Genomic DNA, 21,951 nt, shown 5'->3' with positions numbered 1-21,951 from the left:
AAATTATTTCTAAACTAGGTTTTTAGATACCTATACCAAAACTCTGAAAATTTTCATTTTATTAATTTTTCTTTGATTTTAAAAACACTGAAACTTTGACTTTTTCTATCGCCGAGTCCTTGAACCGATCTTAAAATTTATTTCGACTTTTCAAGCATCAAATATTCTCTAAACCGAGAAATAAATTCCTTTTTGGATTGTAAGTTGGCCCACTGTGCTATGTCCAAAATTGACTTGAGATTATGGTCAAAAATGATTTTTGTTTTCTTCAAATATTCTGAAACTGAACTTAATTAAAAATATTTTTTCTAAAAACTTTTCAATCAATTTAAATTTCGGTTTGAAACTATCTTTTTTCAATTCAACCAACTATGTGTCTTTGTTAGCTTTAATATTTCTAAGAAAATATTTAGTTTCTTAGAATGTTGATTTTTTGGTTCATTTTTTGAAGAATTTTCAATTCTTTTCTTTTTTGAAAGAAAGTATTCTATTGAAGATCACAATTTGGCCTGAGTCTTTTGAAAAGTTTTGAAAAGTTGAAATAGAAAAGTTTTATATTTTTGTCTATACTTCTTCTTCTTCTCTCTATACACTCAATTTCCTCTTCTTGTTTCATGTTAAATGAAAAGGAGAATTGAAAACTCTTGAAAATATATATTCACTAAGTATAGCAAGTTGCCAATGTAAAATAAAATATATAAAGTTGAGGAGTTTTAATCAATTTTTCGTCAGCATTACTCTACTTGTGTTTTGAAGTATTATTTTGATTCCTACAAAAACTCTCATTTTTTCAGACCGGACATATTCATAAATACTAGATAATCCAATAAAAAAAAAAAACCTTAGAGGATTACGATATAACAAGAACAAGAAGAGTATTCAACAAATTTTCCCCAATCTGTTGCCAATGCACTTGTGGGTGTAGTATAAAATGGAGTGGCTCGTTATAATGGCATCGTTTGCAGGTTTGCCCATAGATACGGGTGACGACGACGCGCAGCGCAGTGCGGCGTTAAGGGTAATAGAATCTTGAATTTCTATGGCAAAACCCTCGAAAATACTCTTAAAGTAGATTGTATCCCCTTCAACTCGAGCTTAGAGATGATAACGATTTTTTTTTTTTTTTTTTTTATTTTATGGTTGTGTGTTATTGCGATAAAAGAATCATACCTGCATGAAGCTATTCAACCTGAATTCAAATTAAGGTAATGTCCTTAACAGACACCCTCGGTTCTAGGTTCTCTGTTTTGGTAGCGGTAGGTATGTAGTATAGGAGGAATGAAAAACGGTTAAAAGGATATGACAACAAAAATTTTTGAGAGAGTAAAAATAGTTGAAAGGCAAACAAGGAATTCATCTTTACGGGAACACTGGAGACAAATACAAGAGCCACCTGGTGGACTCTGAACTATAATACAATGCACACAGGAATATTGTCTATCTTTTGTATACCTAAATACGAACCTAACAACTGATGGCGTGTCCTGGAACGTATGTATCCTTGTTTAGACGAATATACTACAACGATTATACAAAATACCTATACACAACAACTTTCAAGTTTCAACAATCTCATCGTCCGTCGGCGACTGTCGACAAGAATGCGAAATGCAAATTAAGGGCATATACATCCTCTTGTTCCTTATTTCTGTCCTGGATGCACACACATTCATACATACATAGATTTGTATAAATAGCGCTGAGGCAAAATAACATTCTCAGATCGCAAGTCACCCTTGTGCATTGTCCTGGATAAATCTCTCTTTCTCATTCTCTCCGAAAAATGGGAACTATATTACTTTTTTGTTAGTAAAGTATTATAAGGACCTAGGCTAAGAAAATAGGAATGGACTGAAGACTATGAATTCACACAACACAACAAGGAAAACCAGGATAATTTGTTAAAATTTAACATGAATAGATGCTGTAGTTGAAGAAAAACTTTTTCATTAGATTTGCATTCCAAAGATATACTTTTTCTTTTTGTTTAACATTTTTAGTATTATTTTTTTTTTCTTTTGTTGGAAAATATGTTTTTGTACAAGTTTAACTAACTTTTTAGTAATGTGTAGAGAAACAGTTTAGCCAACCAAAATTGCAACTGAATGGGTCAGTAACTAGAAATGTTTAGTTTTACATTCGAGTCATAATAGGTACAACTATTTAACAGATTTCTGTAAATAGGAAAGAACTTTGAACTGACCTTGTCTAATTGGAAGGAAGAAGGTTTTGGACCTAAAGAAACAATTGCTTTGTAAATAAATTTTAACAAATATGCAGATAGGAAAATTAAATTGTCTGATATACAAATTTAAACAATTTTAAATGAGTTTTGTTGTTGTTATTTTTTGTAGGATAAGACTTTTTTTTCAGTTCCAAATGAAACTTCAAAAACAGAATAAAGCTAAGGCACCTCTTTTTATAAGAAGACAAAATTGTTTAATGTGACTCAAAAAAGCATTCAAGAGAAAAAATCTTTCAAACAACAGCAAACGAAAAAAGTTTAGAAAAGGCTATAAGGAAACATCCTTTCTTTTTTGGTTGAGCTGCTATAGTCAATAATAGATCAAGTAGCGACCAGCGACTAACCTCATAAGGCGAGGTTACAATTTGTGCCAAATGAGGAAATAAGTTGATACTGAAAATGAAAAATAAAAAGGCTTGCCACTTTTAAAATTCTGGGGGACTTTCGACAAAGTGGTTACTATTGGTAATTCAATTTTTTAACAGAAATGAATAAAATAATGAAAAAAATAGGATTTTTTTAGGTCTGATTTTCAAAATATGAATTTTTGAAAAACAAATAAATAAAAGAGTATTTTTGAGTGTTTTTTTTTATGAATTTTTTAAAACTTATAGATTTTACATGAGAGGGGAAAATAAATTGCCCACAAACAAATTGGGGCAAAGGGGGTTGTGGTTTTTTACAATTTCTGTCAAAAGTAGGCCTCCTATTAAAAGAAGTTATATGCAAAAGTTGTAGATAATAAAAAGATCTACAAATTTTACTCAAACCACTCTTTTATATAACCTCAAAAATAGCTGTGTTTTATATTCCAAGTGATCCAATATTGGGAAAAATGCAAAAATACGATTTTTTTGTTTTTTATTTTTAGCTTTTACAAAAGTGGTTGGATTTTAACAAAATTTGGTTTAAAATTACTTTATGTTTTTGAAGTGAAAACTTCTTTAGTATCGTAGTGATTTGAAACAAGATGAAACGAAAAAGCGACACGACAATTCAATTGGTTATAACTTTTTTGTTTTAATAGATAGATACGTGAAATTTGTACTGTAAATAGGTTATTAAATAAACTATAATTGTACAAAATTTCAATCAATTTCATTTTCAAAATTCTGAGATAACGGTGAAAAGATGTTTTTTTTCTAAACACGTTATATCTTTTGATCTAGAACACATACCCTACATAACGGTACGTGATCTACAAAATAACACAATCTTAAATTGAAAAACTTGAAAAATACCTCAAAATACCTGTGGAGATCTGTTGCCGATGACCAGCCCCCAGTGTATGAAGTACCGTAATCTCAGTTTGAAATTTTGACAAGATTGGCTTAAGAAATTCTTACTTTTTTTGTAGGCATGGTAGAAATATGATTGAAGCGTCAAATAAAAGGTAAAATAAAAAGCTTTCAGATGATATAAAACTAATTAAAGATTGTCATTTAAAAAATATGGAATTAGGTACAGTTGATGGAATAAAAAAAAGGTTGATTTTTTCGATATTTTTTTTTGCAAGAAAAATTATTTTTTAAGGTTTCACTTCTACCGCGTGTGAACTGCACACATGATTTTTTTTCTAGGTATCTTAAATGGTTTTTTTTAGAAAAACCTTAGTTTTTGGGTTTTTGACGAATATAAATTGAAAGAATAGCCTATTTTTCAATCAAAAAAGTTACCGAACAAAATTTTGAGTTTTAAAAAATTTGGAATGCAGTTATTTTGATAAAAATATTTCATTTCAGACTTTGTAGAAAAACTACACTTTTATTTCAGAAAATATTGAACAAAAAACAAAAAAACTATTTTTAAGATCGATTTTTTCGTAAATGACAGTAATATTGGCGAGAAATATTTTTCCCTAGAAACCAAATTATACTTTTCTAATGGCCTTTGACCTTCCTAATTTTAATCTAGTATTAAAATGGCTCTTACGTGACAAGTTTTTGAGATATCGAATTTTGAACTTTGAAAAACACTCTTGATTTTTGTGCATATAAATAAATTTATAAAATGCTCCAATTTGGTACTTTTTGAACGTTTGAAAATCGAATATAAAAATTTATATTTTTCTACCACACGTCTTTTCAGCAACACATACTTTTAGCAAATTTTATAAATTTTATATAACTTTGAAAAAATTGGCAAAAAGTAATTTTTAAATATTAACTATTTTTAAATCATTTTTTTTTCTTATGACGTTTTGCTTAAAATTATCGTCCATTAACCGACTTTAGAGAGAAACAAAAATTCTATGTCATTCCTACTCCAAAATCATATGGGGCTTGGGTCCCCTAATTGCAGTTTTATATAAAAAAAAAAAGGAATTACTTACCTACTTAAATAAAAAAAAAAAAACTTAAAAAAAAAATATGATAAGAAAAACGATTTAGCATAAACCTTTTTTAAAAAAAATAAATGAACTCATTTTCTGCCAAATGAAACATCATCGTTTTTCTCATATCCGGCTACAAACAAAATTACTTTTATTTTTAGGTTACCTCTGGTCTACTTTCATTAAACACCCAGCCATTAGAACTCTTATATATCTACAACATTCTTTACTACCTACCAGCATCATCTGATAAAACTTGAAGATATTAAGGTCAGTCCTTTACACATCAGAGATGTGCATCAGAAGCTCTAGCAAAAACCTTTGGACCATTATGCGTTGCTGTGGTGTATAGAACAGGTAAAAGGACTGACATTATCATTCACGTCCTCACCTTTCCTGCAAATCGCTATTCCATCATCATCGTTGTGCTCTGCTAAGTTTATTTTTTTTTTCAATTTTTTTTTGCATTCACCCATACTTATACACACTTTTTCATCCTTTTTCTTTAAGTTCTTGCTTGAGAAAATGCATTACAAAAAAGAAATAGATAAGATGATGACTATGAAGAAAAAAAAAAAGGTGTTTCTATGGACAGGACATCCATTCCAAATGCAAGGAATCGTGCTGGCATCTACATGACTTCATAGCCCCTAAATGACCTGCTTTCATTAGGTGAACTGTGCATCAAGATAGAGAATGAGGAGGTTATAGTTTAAGGAATTGGATGGAAGGAGGAGGCAAGCAAACCCATCGCGAGCAAATGTTAAAATTCTCACAACCTTGATGGTATTGCTATATATCTATCTACTCGTCCAGGTAGTAAAGGTAAGGATATTTTCAATTTTCTTATACAATTTCTAAAGGTCGATTTTCTCATTCATCCTCGTCACCTATATAAATACACTCCATAAGAAGACTCCAGCATAACCTCTTCAACTCTCTTCAATTCTCTTCAAGATGGCCATATTAAAGGTGAAGTTTGATTTTCTTGGCTCGAAATAGGACTCTTTACAGTAAATTCTATGAGCAGTTGTAGATAAAATCATCTCGAATGCTTGCAATGCAAAATGGATGTATATTTTTTTTTTATTTTCAATTGCATTGAGGATATACACAAAAAGATAAAAATTCATACAAGCGATTAAGATACATATATATTTATACACACAATGTTGATGCTTGACGGAGGATGATAAAAAATCCATAAATGAACCAGAAAGCAATATAGCAAGTTGTCCTCTCCATGACGCAAGTAGATATTATTTATATTTATTGAAAATGCTATCATTCGGCCGTGGGATGAGATGAAATAAAATTCTGAAGGATATTAATCTTTACCGTTGTATCTATAAAATATACACTGCGCGTCACTTAAATAGAAACAGAGATTTTCTTTAAGATTGGCAATTTTTTTTTATCCATAACAAAGAATCAGCTTTTTCTTATTTTAAGCTCACTATAAAATTTAACCGTGTATTAGCCTTTAACCTGCCGATTAAATTGGTTATTGGTATGGTAAACTATGATGAATTCAGATAAATATTTTAGTGAGCTTTGAATATTATTATTAATAAAGCTCTTTTAATCTGTACCAAAATCTGTTCTATTCAAGTGACGTGGAGTGTATATATGACAAAAGTATAAAAAGTAGTATTGCCAATACAACTTATAACATTTTGGATAGATTTAATAGAGAATTCTTTAGGTACCTCAAATAACTTACTCCTATTGCGAGGAAAAATATGAAATTAAGACAGTAATTGTTTTCGATGCGTTGGAAATGCATACAAGGATACAAGATTTACTATAGCTTTAAATCAAGGCTAAGACCATAACAATCACTTTGGAACGTAAGGAGGCAATGTAATCGTAAAATTTGGAATGTTTATCAAAAAGCTGAGTGAAATAATTGAAACAAGGAGTAACTGAGATTTGTGAAGCCAGAACAGACAAACTTCGTTTGTCCATCTTTTGTCCATTTTTGCCCATCCAAAATTTTAGTTTGTCCACCCTTCAAAAAAAAATTTTAGAGCAAAATTTTTTTTTATAGGAAGTCCGAAAAATGAAAAATCGTCTTAAGTGCTCAAATTTGAAATAGACTTAAAAAAGACGAATGGCAATCGTTTGTCCTCGAGCTCTAAAATGTCCTTGAATCTCCAAAAATAATTTTATTTCAAAAATTCAAACTGCTGTCGTTTGTATTTTATTTACAACTTAATTGCAAAATATTTCAGTCAAATTTCTAGTCTGAGTAATTATTTTTTGTTTTTAAAATTAAATTAAAAAATAACTTTTGATTTTAAATTAAAACAATTATTTTAAATTTTATTTAATCGAATGCATTTCGGTTCTAAACAGTGAAACCATCTTCACTTTTTTACAAGAATTATAACAAAAGAAAACAATGAAAAAGTTTGACAAGTAAAATACACTCCTGCTCAAATTTAACGCACATCCTATTTATTTTAAAGTAAAGTCCTGCTATTACTTTATGCCACAGCATCATGGTTATTTTCTCAAATGAGACAATAGTGATCTTAAATTCAGTGCCGGTTTAAGCACTACCGGCGCCCCTGGGCAAGATTGCAAGTGGCGCCTCTAAAAAAAATTCATCTAAAAACAATTTTTTAAAATCACGAAAAAAAGCAATAGCAGATTATGTCTTACCTCTCATATACTTGTTAATGCATTTATTAAAAATGTGCAGTGTATTAACTTAAAAAGGTTAACTTAAAAAAAAAATTAATTGTTCATGTCATTTAGGCTCAATTGACAAGACTACCTGTATCTCTGACTTTTTTGTTTAAACACATTTAAAGTTACAGTACAAAGTACAGTTGGTTTTATTTGAACAATATTTTTTCAAAAACTTTTTCAACAAGGTACATTAATGTCGTTTTAAATTGGAATCACTCAATGATTCACTCATTCTGAAATCCAATAAAAAACTTTGAATCGCTTCCACCCAATTCTAAAATTTAATATCTGTATTGGTGAAAAATCAATTATTTTGTTTTTGTTTTTTCACTAGGAGAATAAAAAACTTGCAAAAACTTTTTAATGATTCCAGGCGCTTTCGGACGGCCAATCGAAAACAACATACCTTTATAAGTATAAGGTTTGTTCGTTGTGAGCTCTAGGGCACTCTGGGTCGCTCCGAATTCGTTGTCAAGCGTTTTTTGTAGCTCCTTTTTCAACCAGAGTTATTTCCTCTGTGTTCGATGTTCGCTGATGAAACTAAAGCTCTGAGGTGTTCGATGTAAAATGAAAACCCGAGAAACTCTGATTTTTTTCACAGTTAATTGAAATGACTTAGAGTGCCCTGGAGGGGGGAACAACGCACAGAAACGTAGTTTTTATGAGAAATGGAGAAGCTGTCAATTTTTGGCATTTCTGGATTTTGGGTTTTCGGGAAATCGGGATTTTGGGATTGTGGGTTTTCGGGATTTTGTGTTTTTGGGTTTTCGGAATTTAGGGTTTTCTGGATTTTGGGCTTTCTGGATTTTTAATTTCGGGATTCTGTCCGTCTCCCTTCTCTTTCCTTATTCATTATTATAGGGGCACCTTTGCAAAAATTAAATTGGTAGGAGGAATATTAGGATTGCTTTAGTCTTTCAAAAGAAATTGGGGCGCCTTGTTCTTCAAAGATGAACGAAGATTTTGGACACCATTGTCCTTCCGGAAGCCAAATAAATTAACCCAAAATTGGGAGGCGCCTTCATTCTTCAAAAAGTTTAGGACAAACAATACGAGCGCCGTTGAAAATGTAAAATAGAAAAAAATTGGGGCGCCTTTGTGAATGTAAAAAAAAAATAAAACATCGATTGGAAAGACTTCGTTATTTATATAACTTTTGTAAAAGTTCGGGGCGCCTGCGGCGCCCCTCAATTCTTGCGCCCCTGGGCGACGGCCCAGGCTGCCCCCCCCTAAAACCGGCTCTGCTTAAATTAAAGGTATGGAATAATATGTTTGTCGGGAAGATTTGGGGAGAGATTTGCTGAAGTCTGTCTGTTAACCCGCGAGCCTTTTAAAGAAGAGTCATAAAATTTCATGGAGTTAAATCTGCTTTACAACACCTACGGAGTTAGCGAGCCTTTCTAGACCTAAGTTAAGTACCCAAAAATACTTGACTGATGCCCTCGAACAGCATCTGGTTCCAATCACCCCCAGATTTGGTCCACAGTTTAGTCTGATGCACGATAATGCATGCTAGAGTTGTTTGAGAATATCTTCAAGATTTTAATATTCCAGCTTCGGATTAACCACACAGAAATCTGGATTTGAATTCAATAGAACATGTGTAGGAAATATTGAAAAGATGCATTCGCGACCGAAATCCACCTCCAAGCAGTCTTGATCAACTGAAAACTTCAGTGAAAGAAGTGTTAAAACAAAACCTTCAAAAGTTAATTAGTGGAATGGACAAACGACTCCAGGTTGTCATATGCGCTAGAGGAGACTATACCAAGTATTGCATACAATTATGCGAAAGAACCGTCACCCGCTTCCATTTTTTTTAAATTTTTCTTCTTAAAAATTGTTAAATTTGGTTTATCTTTTTTTTTGGTTGATAATACTGTTGCAGTTTAGCATTTTTTCGACTTGCTAAACAATAACAAAACACAAAAAAATGCACCAAAGAATTTTAAAGCCTTTTAAAATAAGATGCAGGGGTATAACTTCAGACGAAAAATGTGTGCGTTAATTTTGAGCAGGAGTTTACATAATAGATTTAAGTTAAGAAAAAGAAAGAATAAATCAAAAGTTTGTTTTTTTAATTTTATTTCTTTTTTGCGGTCAGTAAATAGTGCTGTCGTTTGTCCACCTTGAGTTCTTTACTAATACCAAAATCATCGTATGTCCATCATTTGTTTAGGAGATATAAAAAAAATAATTTTTATATACCAACTCTCAAACAAATAACAGTTTTTTTTTCTAAAATTCCCAAAACTTATTTTTTTTCCAAAACATCAAACGGCCATCGTTAGCCCACCTCATGAAATAGATACAAACAAAAAATCATCATTTGTCCACCCTACGTTCAAAAAAATTTTGTATCTACCTACTAAAAAATTCAGGGCCATTTGCTGAATCGAAACTTAAATAATTTATGTTGAACATAAACCCTCTTATTCTCTACTTTTTGTCCTGCGTAAACTGTCACATAAGGTGAATGTTTATTTGCTTTAAATTGCAAATCTCGAAAAGTCACTTGCTAATCGCTTTCAAATTTTGACACAATGTTTCTTTTACATTCCTGTAAGTTTTTATATTCTTTTAAACAAGAAAAAAGTTATATTTTTCTCACTTATAGTCAAGGGCGGATCCAGGATTTTCTGGGGGGGGGGCACAAGGGACTGATTGGCAAAAAAATCAGCAATAACAGTTAGAAAAGTGAAGTATCATACGACTGACTGACTAACAGCGAATTTTAACGACGCACAGTTTTTCAAATTTTTCCTAAAAATTTTTGATCGAGAATTAATGAATTTTTACATCATTTTACGAAATTTCTTCATCGATTAACGTTAAAATTTTATCAACCACGGTGATATTTTTCGTTAGTCAATGTATTTTTTGATTAATTTATGAAAGGAACTTTCGTTAGCTAACGATTTTTTTCGTTAACTGTATGAATATTTTAATTAAATTACGAAAAAATATTAGTTAGCTTACGAAACTTTTCGTTGTATTAATTATTTTTTTAGTAGATTATACTTGCATTCTTTTCGTAGAATTACGAATTTTTTCGTTAACCTACGAAATGTTTCATTCAATGATGTGAAATTCAGAAAATCCGCTGAAAATTTTTAACCATAAAAGAAAACATATTTTGAATATTTTAATAAATTCGCGTTTCGTCCCGGTGGAGCTCACTTGGACTCATCAGTTGACTTATCGTGAGACACCTTGTCAATAAGCAAATATTTTTTATATTCAGCTCAACTTACATAGATTTTTAAACAAAAACCTATTGTGAACTATATAAAGCAAGATTCAATTTTTAATCATTAAAACAGAAATGCGCCCAAGTCTACGATTTTTTTTCGTTAACTGATGTATTTGTTCATAAGCCGATGTAATATTTCATTAGTATATGAAGAATTTTCATAAGCTTATGAAGATTTTCGTTAGTTAATGTTAAATTTCATAAATTAATGAATTTTTTCGTTACTTAATTAAAACTTTGATAAAGTAAGGAAAAAATTCTTATTTTTATTCTTTAAAAAGAGTATGAAATTTTTCGTTAATTGATGAATCTTTTCATTAAATTGGATTTTTTGGCACTAAAAAGGGAGAAAAAGTGTATGAAACGTTTTCGTTAATTGATGAAGGTTTTCATATTACGAAAAATTACATATTTCCGTTGAGCCAACGAAAGTTTCATTGGGCCAACAAAAATGTAGTTTATGAAACGATTTTCGTAATTTTACGAAATTTATTATTTTCAGTGTAGACGGGAGAAAAAAAATATTAAAAATCATTAAATGCACGTACAATCCTGTGTTAAAACTTTTCTTAAAGCTAGTAATTTATTCTTTATTTAATTTTTTGACTCATGCAAAAAAACAATAAAATTCGCCTTTAAAGCCAGAAATAGACAAGAGTTTCACTCAAGTTATTATTCATATATTTTAACAACTCTTATCATTTGATTTGCTTTAAGTATGAACCAGTTCTGGGGGGGGGGGGGGGGGGTGGCACGTGCAACCAAACGCTAAGAAATAATTACGAAAACTGGTAAAAAGCGGAATTTTCTATTTTTTAACGGGATTATCTCAAAAACGTGATGTGATAGAATTTTTCTGACTTCGGATTCGAGGTCAGCACACCAAAAACCTATGAAAAAGTATACCTTGGTGTCTGTAACAAAAACCTTGTAGACCAGTGCTATTAACATTTAAAAACTTTATGTGGCATTAAAACAATTACAGGCCATAATACATAATTTTTTTGTGATATGAGAAAAGAACTCGGTCACAAAACGGAGCTCTATGGTACACCAGTAGGTGTTTGTAAATTTTAAACCTTAAACCGCATGATAAAACTTTTTTAAACGTTTGTATTAATATTTTCTTATTCAATGAAGAAAGAGATCAAGAAAACATGAACTTTTGAAAAAACGGCTTAACGCAAAAATGCTCTATTGTCAATCATTAAAAAGCCTTAGTAGTTCAAGACACTTTTTTTTAGAGTGTTTTAATGTTATTCGGTTTTAGTCTTAGGTTAAGCTTAGAAATGTGCTTCAAAAATATTGTAGTTTTTTCACCTTAAAACTATACCTAATTGAAAACCAAAATCAATTAACAAGATGCAAAAACGTTCAAAAATACCTTATTTTAACTAACTTTTCTATAAAAAATTAAACACTTACCGTTGGATGACGTTGAAAACAGAAAACTGTGTGTCTGATCACTCCATCCATAACGATTCCTGAAAAAATATACATAATTAATCTGTTAAACCTTATTGATTGTGGTTTAAATATAAAAAAAAGTCGCAATTCAAAACTGATTAAGTAAATTTATTAAAACCTGAAAATTCTGTGGTATAAAAAATTAAAACAGAAAAAAAAACTTCTTTATATGTATGTGAAATGGTGTTAAACACATTTGTATAATGAAAACGAATTTAACATTAAATCATAATTACCACCACTTCTTCAACCTGTTGCTTTTGAATAGGTCTGCTTTCGCTTTGCAATGTAGCAATTATGTAAATGTAAATTTATCATTACCTCCACAGCTAAAGCTAAATGGAATAAGAGTACATGCTAACACACTAATATAAACCTACCAACATCATCAAACGAGATAATGATAAAATGTTCTACATACAAAGGACATTGTGCCTTTCTCCCATTCCCCGATTAATTTTGCTTATTCATTGAAAATGAGTTCCGAAAATTAGCCTCTCATCATTGATTACTCCTTGGTACCCAGAAAGACTTAATTGAAAAGTTCACACAAAGCGACAAATGACTGGTGACGACGAAAAGATAATAGATAAACGACAAACGAGCATCCTTTTCTGTTTTTCTGCTTAAAATAACCCAATTAAACTATAAAGTGAAAATGGTAGAAAAAGACTGCCCCGGAAGTTATTTTTAATATCAAGGAGATGAAGATGACACAAATAAGGAAGGTCTATTATAAAACTTGAGTTGAATTTGAGGAAAAGTTAGATGAAAAAAAGGCTGGAAAAGAATTGATAATCACAGACAACAAGAATGTTCCATTGTTTTACTGAATCGTTTATTTTGTGTTTATGTTTAGATTGTTTTTACTTTTGGAAAACAACAGTTTTTATGTTTTGATTTGCCTCGTGTAGTAAATATAGATTAAAAAAAAAACCTGACCAATATTTCATCAGAATATTTATTGGTTGAAATGGAGTAGTACTCAATTACTCAAAATACTCTTAAAATACCCGGAAAAAACCACAATAATTGAAAATAGAACTGAGAGAAGTTACTTATACATATGGCATTTCTTTTTGTTCATTGGAATCAGCACACAAATCAGCGTGTATTTATTTATACTTAAATGCTGTTTCAAGATCAGGATCCAAACAAAATAATTAAATGCGGCTAAAGTTTTTTTTTTCAAAGTAGGATTTGTTGGGACTTTAAGGCATGAGCTCAGTAAAAAACTTTTATATGGACAATTTCCGCCTATAAAGATGGTTTATTATTTATGTACACTCCAGAATAAACAAAAGTGAATATTTTAAACCAAAATCTTGTTTGCGTAAGTACAAAAAATGTGTGTAAAAAAAATAGCTCTAATGAAAAAGAAAATTAATTTCCCCTCTTGAAAAAATCATAAAATCATAAAAATAATGATATAACGTGTGTAGGAAAAGAACATGTTTTTACCGTTATCTCAGAATTTTGAATATGAAATTAATTGAAACTTTGTACATTTATAGTTTGTTTAATTACTTATCCACAGTACAAATTTCATTTATCTATCTATTAAAACAAAAAAGTTATAACAAGTTGAATGTTCGTGTAGCGTTTTCGTTTCATTTTCTTTCAAATCACCCAAGTAACAATTTAGCTTTCATAAGGGTCAATGCAAGCTATTTTTTGGCTTTCATAACAAGAAGGACAGGTCTTATGCAAATCATTTTGGTGCATTTAACCGAAATTGCATAGGACTTTCCTTCACAGGTAATCCACAAGCTAATAGCTTGTGACAAACAGCTTAAAATGGCCTTACGGAGGTCTTTCTGCAGAGGGTTTATCTAATGCACAAACCGGATTACTTGCGTAGGATGTTATAATAAGGCCTTATAGAAGTTGTTGAAGGTGTTGTAGAAAATGCTGCATTTATGCATAAAATAAGAGAATTTAATGAATTTAATTTGATTTTTTTTATTTTCTTTTGATTTTTTCTGTTTTGCATTTTCTGCATATTATTTTTTTTATTTTAATTTTTTCATATTTTGTTTTTTATGTATGTATATATTCTCTATTAAAAATATTTAAACCGAAAAAAGTTATAGCGACCTGAAAAAGCAAAAGAAAAATTCGCACCCGTGTGCCTATCAAGTCACAAAAAAGAGGTGTGCCTACAGACGGTTAAAAATAGAGCTTCTAGAAAAAAATAACAATTGCCTATAAATTGTCTAAAGATACGGTGACCATATTTTAAGATTTCAAATAATGAACTTAAACAAAAAGTTTGATTGAAACTTCCCGTCCAACTTGCTACTGTTGTCCTTTGACTTTTTTCCCATACTGAATTTGTCACAAAAAAAAAAAAAAAAACAAGTTTTGAATGGTCGAATATTCGTCAAAAGCCTCTGGGTCACAAAGGTTAAAATCGCATGTAATTACATAACTATTTTTTTGCACATTAAAAAAACTGGGACAAGTGCGCATTATCATTTTGTTCCAAAAATTCGTTTTTGTTTCAACGGATATAAACGGAGCCCCACTAAACAAAAAAAAAAAAACGTTTCTTAGCAAATTCGGAATTAATATTTCTCAACTTGTTTTCCAGATGAAAACCTTATTTCCCTGAATGTCTTTATGTTTGGAAAGTTTTTTTTAGATAAGAAGGAAAAGATGAACACTTTACTCTTTCACGCAATTCTTAATTTTAAGAACAACACTGTTTTTCTTAGCTCTTACTTTTTAACCCTGTTATTTCTAACCCCGCTGTCTCCTAATCAAAAAATTTTCATCTTTTCATAAGAAGGGTTATGCATTTCATTAAGTGGTCGGATTTGGGTCTCATTTCAATCAAAGTATAAAGAAATACAACAACAAAAAATCACGTATACGCCACAGTACACGTGAATATCGTGCAAATAATGTGAAACACAACTTTGGCCTAGGTGCAAACATATCCAAATCGAAATTGGAAAACACTTGCGCTCAATAATAGAACAAATTCTTCATCTTTTTTGTAGTCAGCGTTAAAAATTAATTAAACAGAAAAACAAAATCCTTTCAAATAAAAATTTAATAATATTTCTTCAGACCTTTTATTAAAAAAATACATACGAATTCTATAAATGGCTAGGTATATTATTTTCTGGAAATTAACATTTTTGTAAACACTTTAACAAAAAAAAAAAAATAATAATAAAAAAAACCTTTTCCAAGAAATAACTATCGCTTGAACATTGATGTCGTCGTTCAAGAATATTGGTACAGAAAATATTCAAAGCTTTTTTATTTAATTAAAAAAAAGTAGTTCTTATATAAGTTGAGCATGAAAATGCAAAAACATTGGTTTCCGGTAAATTAAAAAAAAAAAAATTGTAGTCCGAGTCTCAGACACTGAATCTATTCAGTCATTCTTCATAATTTCAATTATTTTTTAATTGATATTTCATTAGAAAACCATATTCAGGCTTACCTATATTACTTGGAAAAAGTTAAATGCTTTCTATTTGTTCAGGGAGAAAATAAAGACATCCTTTCCTCTGAAAAAGTGTTAGTCCTCTTGTAAACAGCTTCTTGTTCATTCTTTAAAAAAAAAAAACTTCTCGCCTTTTTGTATTCCAAAACAGCAATCAACAATTGTTTCGAGTAAACATTTAACAAAAGAAAAGGAAGGGGTTTTTTTCATTCCACCCACAATTTACAAAACAATTGTTTAAATTGGAAAACTTTCTCCACAACAACTACAAAAACAACAACAACAAAAACTATGTGTTGAGTATCTATCTGCCTGTGCAATACTTCATAAACTTATCGCCTCGTGTTGGTCTTATTGTGTACTACTCCTCTTTTTGAAGAACCCCTTGAGGCATTGCATTCTCTCATAAATTGTTACAAATCTTCATAGAGCCAAGCCATACTGCCCAACCCGACCATCGTTTGTTCAAACAAAGAATTTACTTTCCCTCAGGACACATTTTAGTGTTCTTGCAAAAATCAAACGAAAAAAACAAACAAAAAAAAAAAAAATAAAAACAAAACAAAAAAATCTGTACATAAATGTTTCATGTTTCCTTACACTTACCTCGCTTGTACTGTTGCCTCGTAATGCTGATCCGGTTCGAGAGCACGAATCATATAACTCATTCCCTGTGTGTAATGATGTGACAATGGCATTGCCGGCAAAACAACATCCCTCCAATCGTTTCTACTCCAATGAATGCCATATCCACTAGTGATTCTATGATTATGACCACCACCATTGCCAATGTCGAGTCCTAAGCCGAATCTTCCACCCACATTCCCACTGCTGCCACTATTACCACCATTGTATACTTGCAACATGCTGTTCGATTGTTCAATGGTATTGTCTGCAACGACCTCGTGTCCTTGTGGTAACCTTCGGAAGGACAACTTAAATTCTTCAACTGGTGAGTACGAGTCCACCGTCCACGATATATTGTATCTGTATAGAAAGAAGCAAAAGAAAAATCTTTTATAAGCATCATCGTCATCATCATCATCATCATTGTTACGAGCACAAAACTATAGTTAGAGCGAAAAAGATTGTGATCTCCACATAGCATTATAAGATGGTCGCTAATAGTATATTTTGTATTGGTGAATTTCACCAAATTTCATAAAAATATTGTTTTTCAATATTGTTTTTCAACGTAACAAAAGTTACGCTCGAAAGGTGTCTTGAATAAATGCCAAATGAAACTTGATCAAAATGGTTTCATGGATTTCTTTTTTGGACTTATTGCACTTTAGATAAATAAGATTGCAGAGTAAAAATGTAAATTTGATAATAATTCAGCGATCCCTGACTGCAAACTCTCAAAATTTTGAGTAAAATCTTGACTTGACAAAATATTTTTTTTTCAATCAAACTCACAATGAAATTTGACTGATTTGAGGAAAATATCATCTCAAAATATATAATTTTTAATAATTCCTTATTCGTTTATTTCTTTAATGTTCAATATTGTCTATTTGCAACAAAAACAAAATCAAATCGATGAAGAATTATTAAAAAAAAATATTTTTTCAGATGAATGCTGGATTGAGAATATTTTTTCCTCAAGTCGAGATTTTACTTTACTCAAGTGGATAACTGTATTCTTGCTGCGACTAATGACATTACTTGAGGGAATGCTTAAGTTGAGAAAAATTTCAACTTGAGCAACGACTATGAATTTCGCTCTTAGTTTTGATTGATTAAAAAAAAAAGAGGTTGTCTATAAAACCGGTTTACGGACGATGATTTTACGTGATAACGTCGTCAGAAAACAGGTTGTGTGCTTTTGTTTAAAATGAGTCAATTGAAGCGTTTACTTATTTCAAACAATCATAATTTACAAGAAAAAGCTAAAAAAAAATCCCTTTTATATTTTCTCATTATATATTAATTTTTTTTATTTTAAAAGCTTACAAAAAAAATTATCCAAGAATTTTTTCTTAAGAATAAAACCATTTTTAAATTTTTACAATCCGCAAAAAGTATAAAAATAATTTATTCAAAACAATCATTTTCATCAAAAAAAGCAAAAAAAAACGTGAATTTTTATCTTCTCACGTCATTAATTCCATTTTTTTCCCTAACAACCTATAAAAAATTTTATACCATCTGAATATTGTCTAAACTCAAAATATATATACCGATCAGGTCTATGAGACATCTACAAAAAGAGGTAGAATTTTTTGAACTCGATCAAATTTCATTAAAAAAAGCAAACAAAAAAACATTTATTTTTATGTTCTCAGGCTATGGAATCAATTTTTTTGTTTGACAACCTATACAAAATTTTATACCATGTGAAAACTTGTTTCACCTTTCATATGACGTATCAATCTCATTTCAAAGATGCCTACCAGAGGAGTTAGAATTTTTTAAAGTCAACCATGTCGAATTTCCAGACTGAGATTACGGTACTTCCCACGCTGGTGGCTGTTCGGGGGGCAACAGATCTCCACTGGTGTTTTGAGGTTTTTCGCAAGTTTCTTGATTTAACATTGTGTAGCTTGTAGTTAGTCTACCGTTATGTGTGATATACCAAATGAAAGGAAATTGTATCATAATGCTCATACAAGTTTAATTAAATTTCTATCTGCTTTGACCAAGAGTTATAATCTGTTGAATTCTAAAATTTTATTTTACCGTTATCTCAAAATTGTGTTTACGAAAATGATTGAAACTTCGCACACATATAGTCGTAGTCATGGTCATGGTCTATGATTACTTCATATAGGTACTTTATTCCTGTATCTATTAAAGAAATAAAGATAAAAATAAAAAACGATGAAAATCGGTTAAAAACGGTCAAAAAACGTGTTTTTTAAAACCTCGTTTCTTCCGTTATTCAGTCAAAACTCACTAAAAGATTCCAATTTTTGTACATGTATACATAAGGCCAAAACCTACATGTTTAAGATTTTTTGAACGCTTAAAAAAAAGCTAAAAATCAAAAACTACCCAAAAATACCCCTAAAAAACAAGGTGTTTTTCAAAAATTCATATTTCGAAACGCAAAATCCGTATCAGACGCCTACTTTTTTTTCCCTCATCTTTCACCAGGCACCTTTAGAATTGTCAAAAAAAAAATTTCCCCTACCCAAAATCATCATTTGTCATAGCCCCAAGCCCAACACGTGTACAACGTTCAAACAAAACGTTGTACCTTAGTTTCAAAAGTTTTTAGTATTTTTTCTTAAATGCAGTTATTCTTAAATTAGTTTTATCTATCTTTTACAAAAAAAAATCAACTCTTTACGACTTTGCCTTTAGATTTTAGTAGAAACTTCATCTTTCCGTTTTACCCCTGTTTACCCTATTAAATGACGGAATTTTAAAAAATCCTTCATTTGGATTAAGCTTTAGGTTATTATCTTTCAAATAAGCTATAGAAGATTTTTGTACCTTAAAATTTTCATATGAAAATATATTTGCTTTGATTTTAAAAATAAGAACTTAGAATTCCTGTCGTTCGACAGATTTTTAAATTTGCTTTTATAGTTGTTTTGGATTTTAAGCACACGCAAAATTTGAATATCGCACGGACTTTTTAAAAGAATACATACGAGTACCTACTTTGCAAAACCGCTTCAAACGATTTAACCCTTAGTACTCTTAAGAGACCACATAGCTAAAAATTTTATCGTCCAGCGACACAATGGTACATTTTTAGATTGACTACCAAGTTGGCCTTCAAAAAAGTTTTTATTTCGATTATCTGACTTATTAATTTCAATTTTTATTTTGGTTTTCATAATTGACGGCCAATAAGTTGTGATAGTGACTACCAAATTATCATATCTATTTAAGTTCAAAAAATTTTTCATATCAGAATCGTTAAATTCAATTTTCATTTTGGTTAAATATGAAATTGTCATATTGACTGCGGTTGTTTTTTTTTTTTTTTTTCTATTCTCTCGCCTCCGAGTTGCCCTGAAGCAAATATAACACCGTAATTTTAATATTTATAAAATGTTGCCGCAAAAATTCACCTCTCATCTCTACAACGCTTTGTAATTGGAATTGCTCTAGCGCACAAAACTTGACTAAGTATACTCTAGGAAGAAGAAGAAAAAATATGTATAAAACTTTATTTGAAAGCTATTTGCGCTCTCTTCTTCTTGGTAAGACATTGACATGGATCAGCGAGGGTTGTTCAAAACAACCCATTTTGTGTCATTGGCATAGAGTTTAATAGTACTATACACTGGGTCGATAGTTGGTATTCAGTAGCCATTGCATAGTTCATAAGGAGCAATCTCTCCTAGTCGTCGTCGTCATCGTCGTCGACGGTCGTCTTCTAATCCACAATGGGGTTGTTGACCATATTGCGCTTATAGTTGCAATGCAATAAAGGAAAATTTAATTCTCTCTCAACTTTAACTTTCTATGTAATTACACAGAGAGTCGCACTGATGGATTGACAGCAGACACACAGCGTGTAAGAAGGTACTATGGATAATGCACTAGTTCATTGCTTTGGGTCTTACACTGAGTTGGGTTTTGAGCATTGACTTCAAAATGTACTAGTTGCACTATTTGTTGCATTTGCTTTGCTCAGTGAAATGGTACTAAAAATTTGAAATGATTTTCGATGTAACGAAAACAGAAATGACTGTTGAATTGACTTTTCTGAGTGATACAAATGAATTTCCTATTCAAAGTTGACTGGGTAATTCAAAGCCTCGTGGATTATTTCGAAGTATTGAAAAAAAACAGCCATTTTGGCTCAAAATATTGACCATTAATAAATAATAATTGTAATTTTCATTCCTTTAAATTTTTCAATACATCAATTTATTTTTACAACCAAAAAACCCAAGAAATATAATATTAACTGAATAAAAAAAAAAAACACATCGACCTATGTAGTAAAAAGTCATACTTTTCCAACTATAAAGGTCGAAAGGTCATTCAAAATCCAATATGGCAAATGGGTAAAATTTTCTGCCACTTGAAGTTGTTCAATCAGCAGACATACTACCTACTCTACACACGCACACACACACAAAACTTAACCACAAATTCAATGAAAAAGAAAAACTTAAATTGCATCACACTTGTGTATATGTTGGTGAAGTGGATTTTATGAGGGTTTACAAGACAAGAAAAAAAAAATGTTGGTTTCTGGTATTGGGACGGACGGTTGTCGGTTGGACGTTCGACTTGTATCAGGAAAATGTTATGAAACGGACGTGACCTCTTCGAACCAATTACCCACACAAGTATTACATAAGATATCCATCTTTGACAAAAGTTTGATAGGAATGTCAGGGTAGTGTGTGTAATGTGTATTAGGACGTGAAAAAGAGAGAAGGTGAAATTGTAATAAAAAAGAAAAACACGAAAAAAATGAATATAAACCGAAATCCATCTAATTGCAATTTCAACTCAATTGACAATTGATTTTTATGAACAGATATAAAAAAAAAAACGGACATGGAAGTGTAATTGGGGTGTATAATTGGCTTAAAAGTTTATCCATGATATAGATAAAATCAGGTGGAAAATTATTTTTTTAAGGACTTTGTTTTATTCGAATCTTGGTATTATATCTACATTTTATCTAATTACACAAATTAATTTTTTCTAGTTCACTGTGGTGTATGAGTACTTTTTATACACATATAAAAGAGAGATGACTTTAAAAAATGGAGTTTTAATAAATTGGGGATTAAAGTTTTTCAAAAAATTTAAAAGGTCAAAATTCTGCCAAGATAAAAATTTTAAAATTAAAAATATAAAGAAAAAGTTTTTAATGTTTAATATTTTCAAAAGATAACACTGGTCAACAAGGTTTTTGTTACAGACACCAAGATATACTTTTCTATATAGTAGGAGATCCGGCCATAGGACGACCTACCCTCATCGTTATACCAGTTGAGAGTTATATTTTCTGAAAGCTAGTGTCTAAGGAAATAAATTGCACATGGGTTGCCTAGCGATATCCTGTCAAGGCATAGGGTTGCCAGGCCTTAAAGTTCATTTTTGCAAATTTTTGAAAATGCGACCCTGCTTATATGGCAAGCCTAAGAGTTATATAAAAAATATAATGTCATAGGAAATTTAATTTAAAAATTTTAATTTTCAGGATTTTTTAAAATTTGAAGTTTGAGTAGGGTAAACAAAGGCGAATTTCGAAAAAGGGCAAAAATCTATTATCTAAACAAAACGTGATAGAAATAAAATTGAAATTGGAATCGATAGATATTATAAATATATGAAAGCCACACATACAAATAAAAAATGTAAAAAATCTACAACTCGAGATATAGTCTTTTTAGAGTCATGATACTCCAATTCGATATTTGAGAAATAATTCACCAAAAATCAGAATGAAAGATTTTTTAAATAATTTTTATGTGATAAGTTAGGAAAAATAAAATAACTTGACACGTGTCTGTCAAATTTTTAATTTAACTTACCGTTTTTGCGAGGGGATTTTTTGAAAAGGTGCTTAT

At 30.5% G+C, this 21,951-nt stretch overlaps 1 protein-coding gene across 2 annotated transcripts in view; it reads right to left on the bottom strand.

Annotated features, from left to right (window-relative positions):
* Positions 1–21,951, bottom strand: part of LOC129915307 (immunoglobulin superfamily member 10) — a 454,480-nt gene that overhangs the window by 22,457 nt on the left and 410,072 nt on the right. For both annotated transcript variants that reach the window (XM_055994794.1, XM_055994795.1), the window contains exons 10-11: positions 16,061–16,441; positions 11,953–12,011 (exon numbers count right to left, since the gene is read on the bottom strand). In XM_055994794.1, the coding sequence (XP_055850769.1) occupies positions 11,953–12,011; positions 16,061–16,441 (440 nt within the window). The remainder of the gene's footprint in view (positions 1–11,952; positions 12,012–16,060; positions 16,442–21,951) is intronic.

This window comes from Episyrphus balteatus, chromosome 3, assembly GCF_945859705.1.
Source record: "Episyrphus balteatus chromosome 3, idEpiBalt1.1, whole genome shotgun sequence".
Lineage (NCBI taxonomy): Eukaryota > Metazoa > Arthropoda > Insecta > Diptera > Syrphidae > Episyrphus > Episyrphus balteatus.
This window is presented reverse-complemented; position numbering and strand designations above follow the sequence as displayed.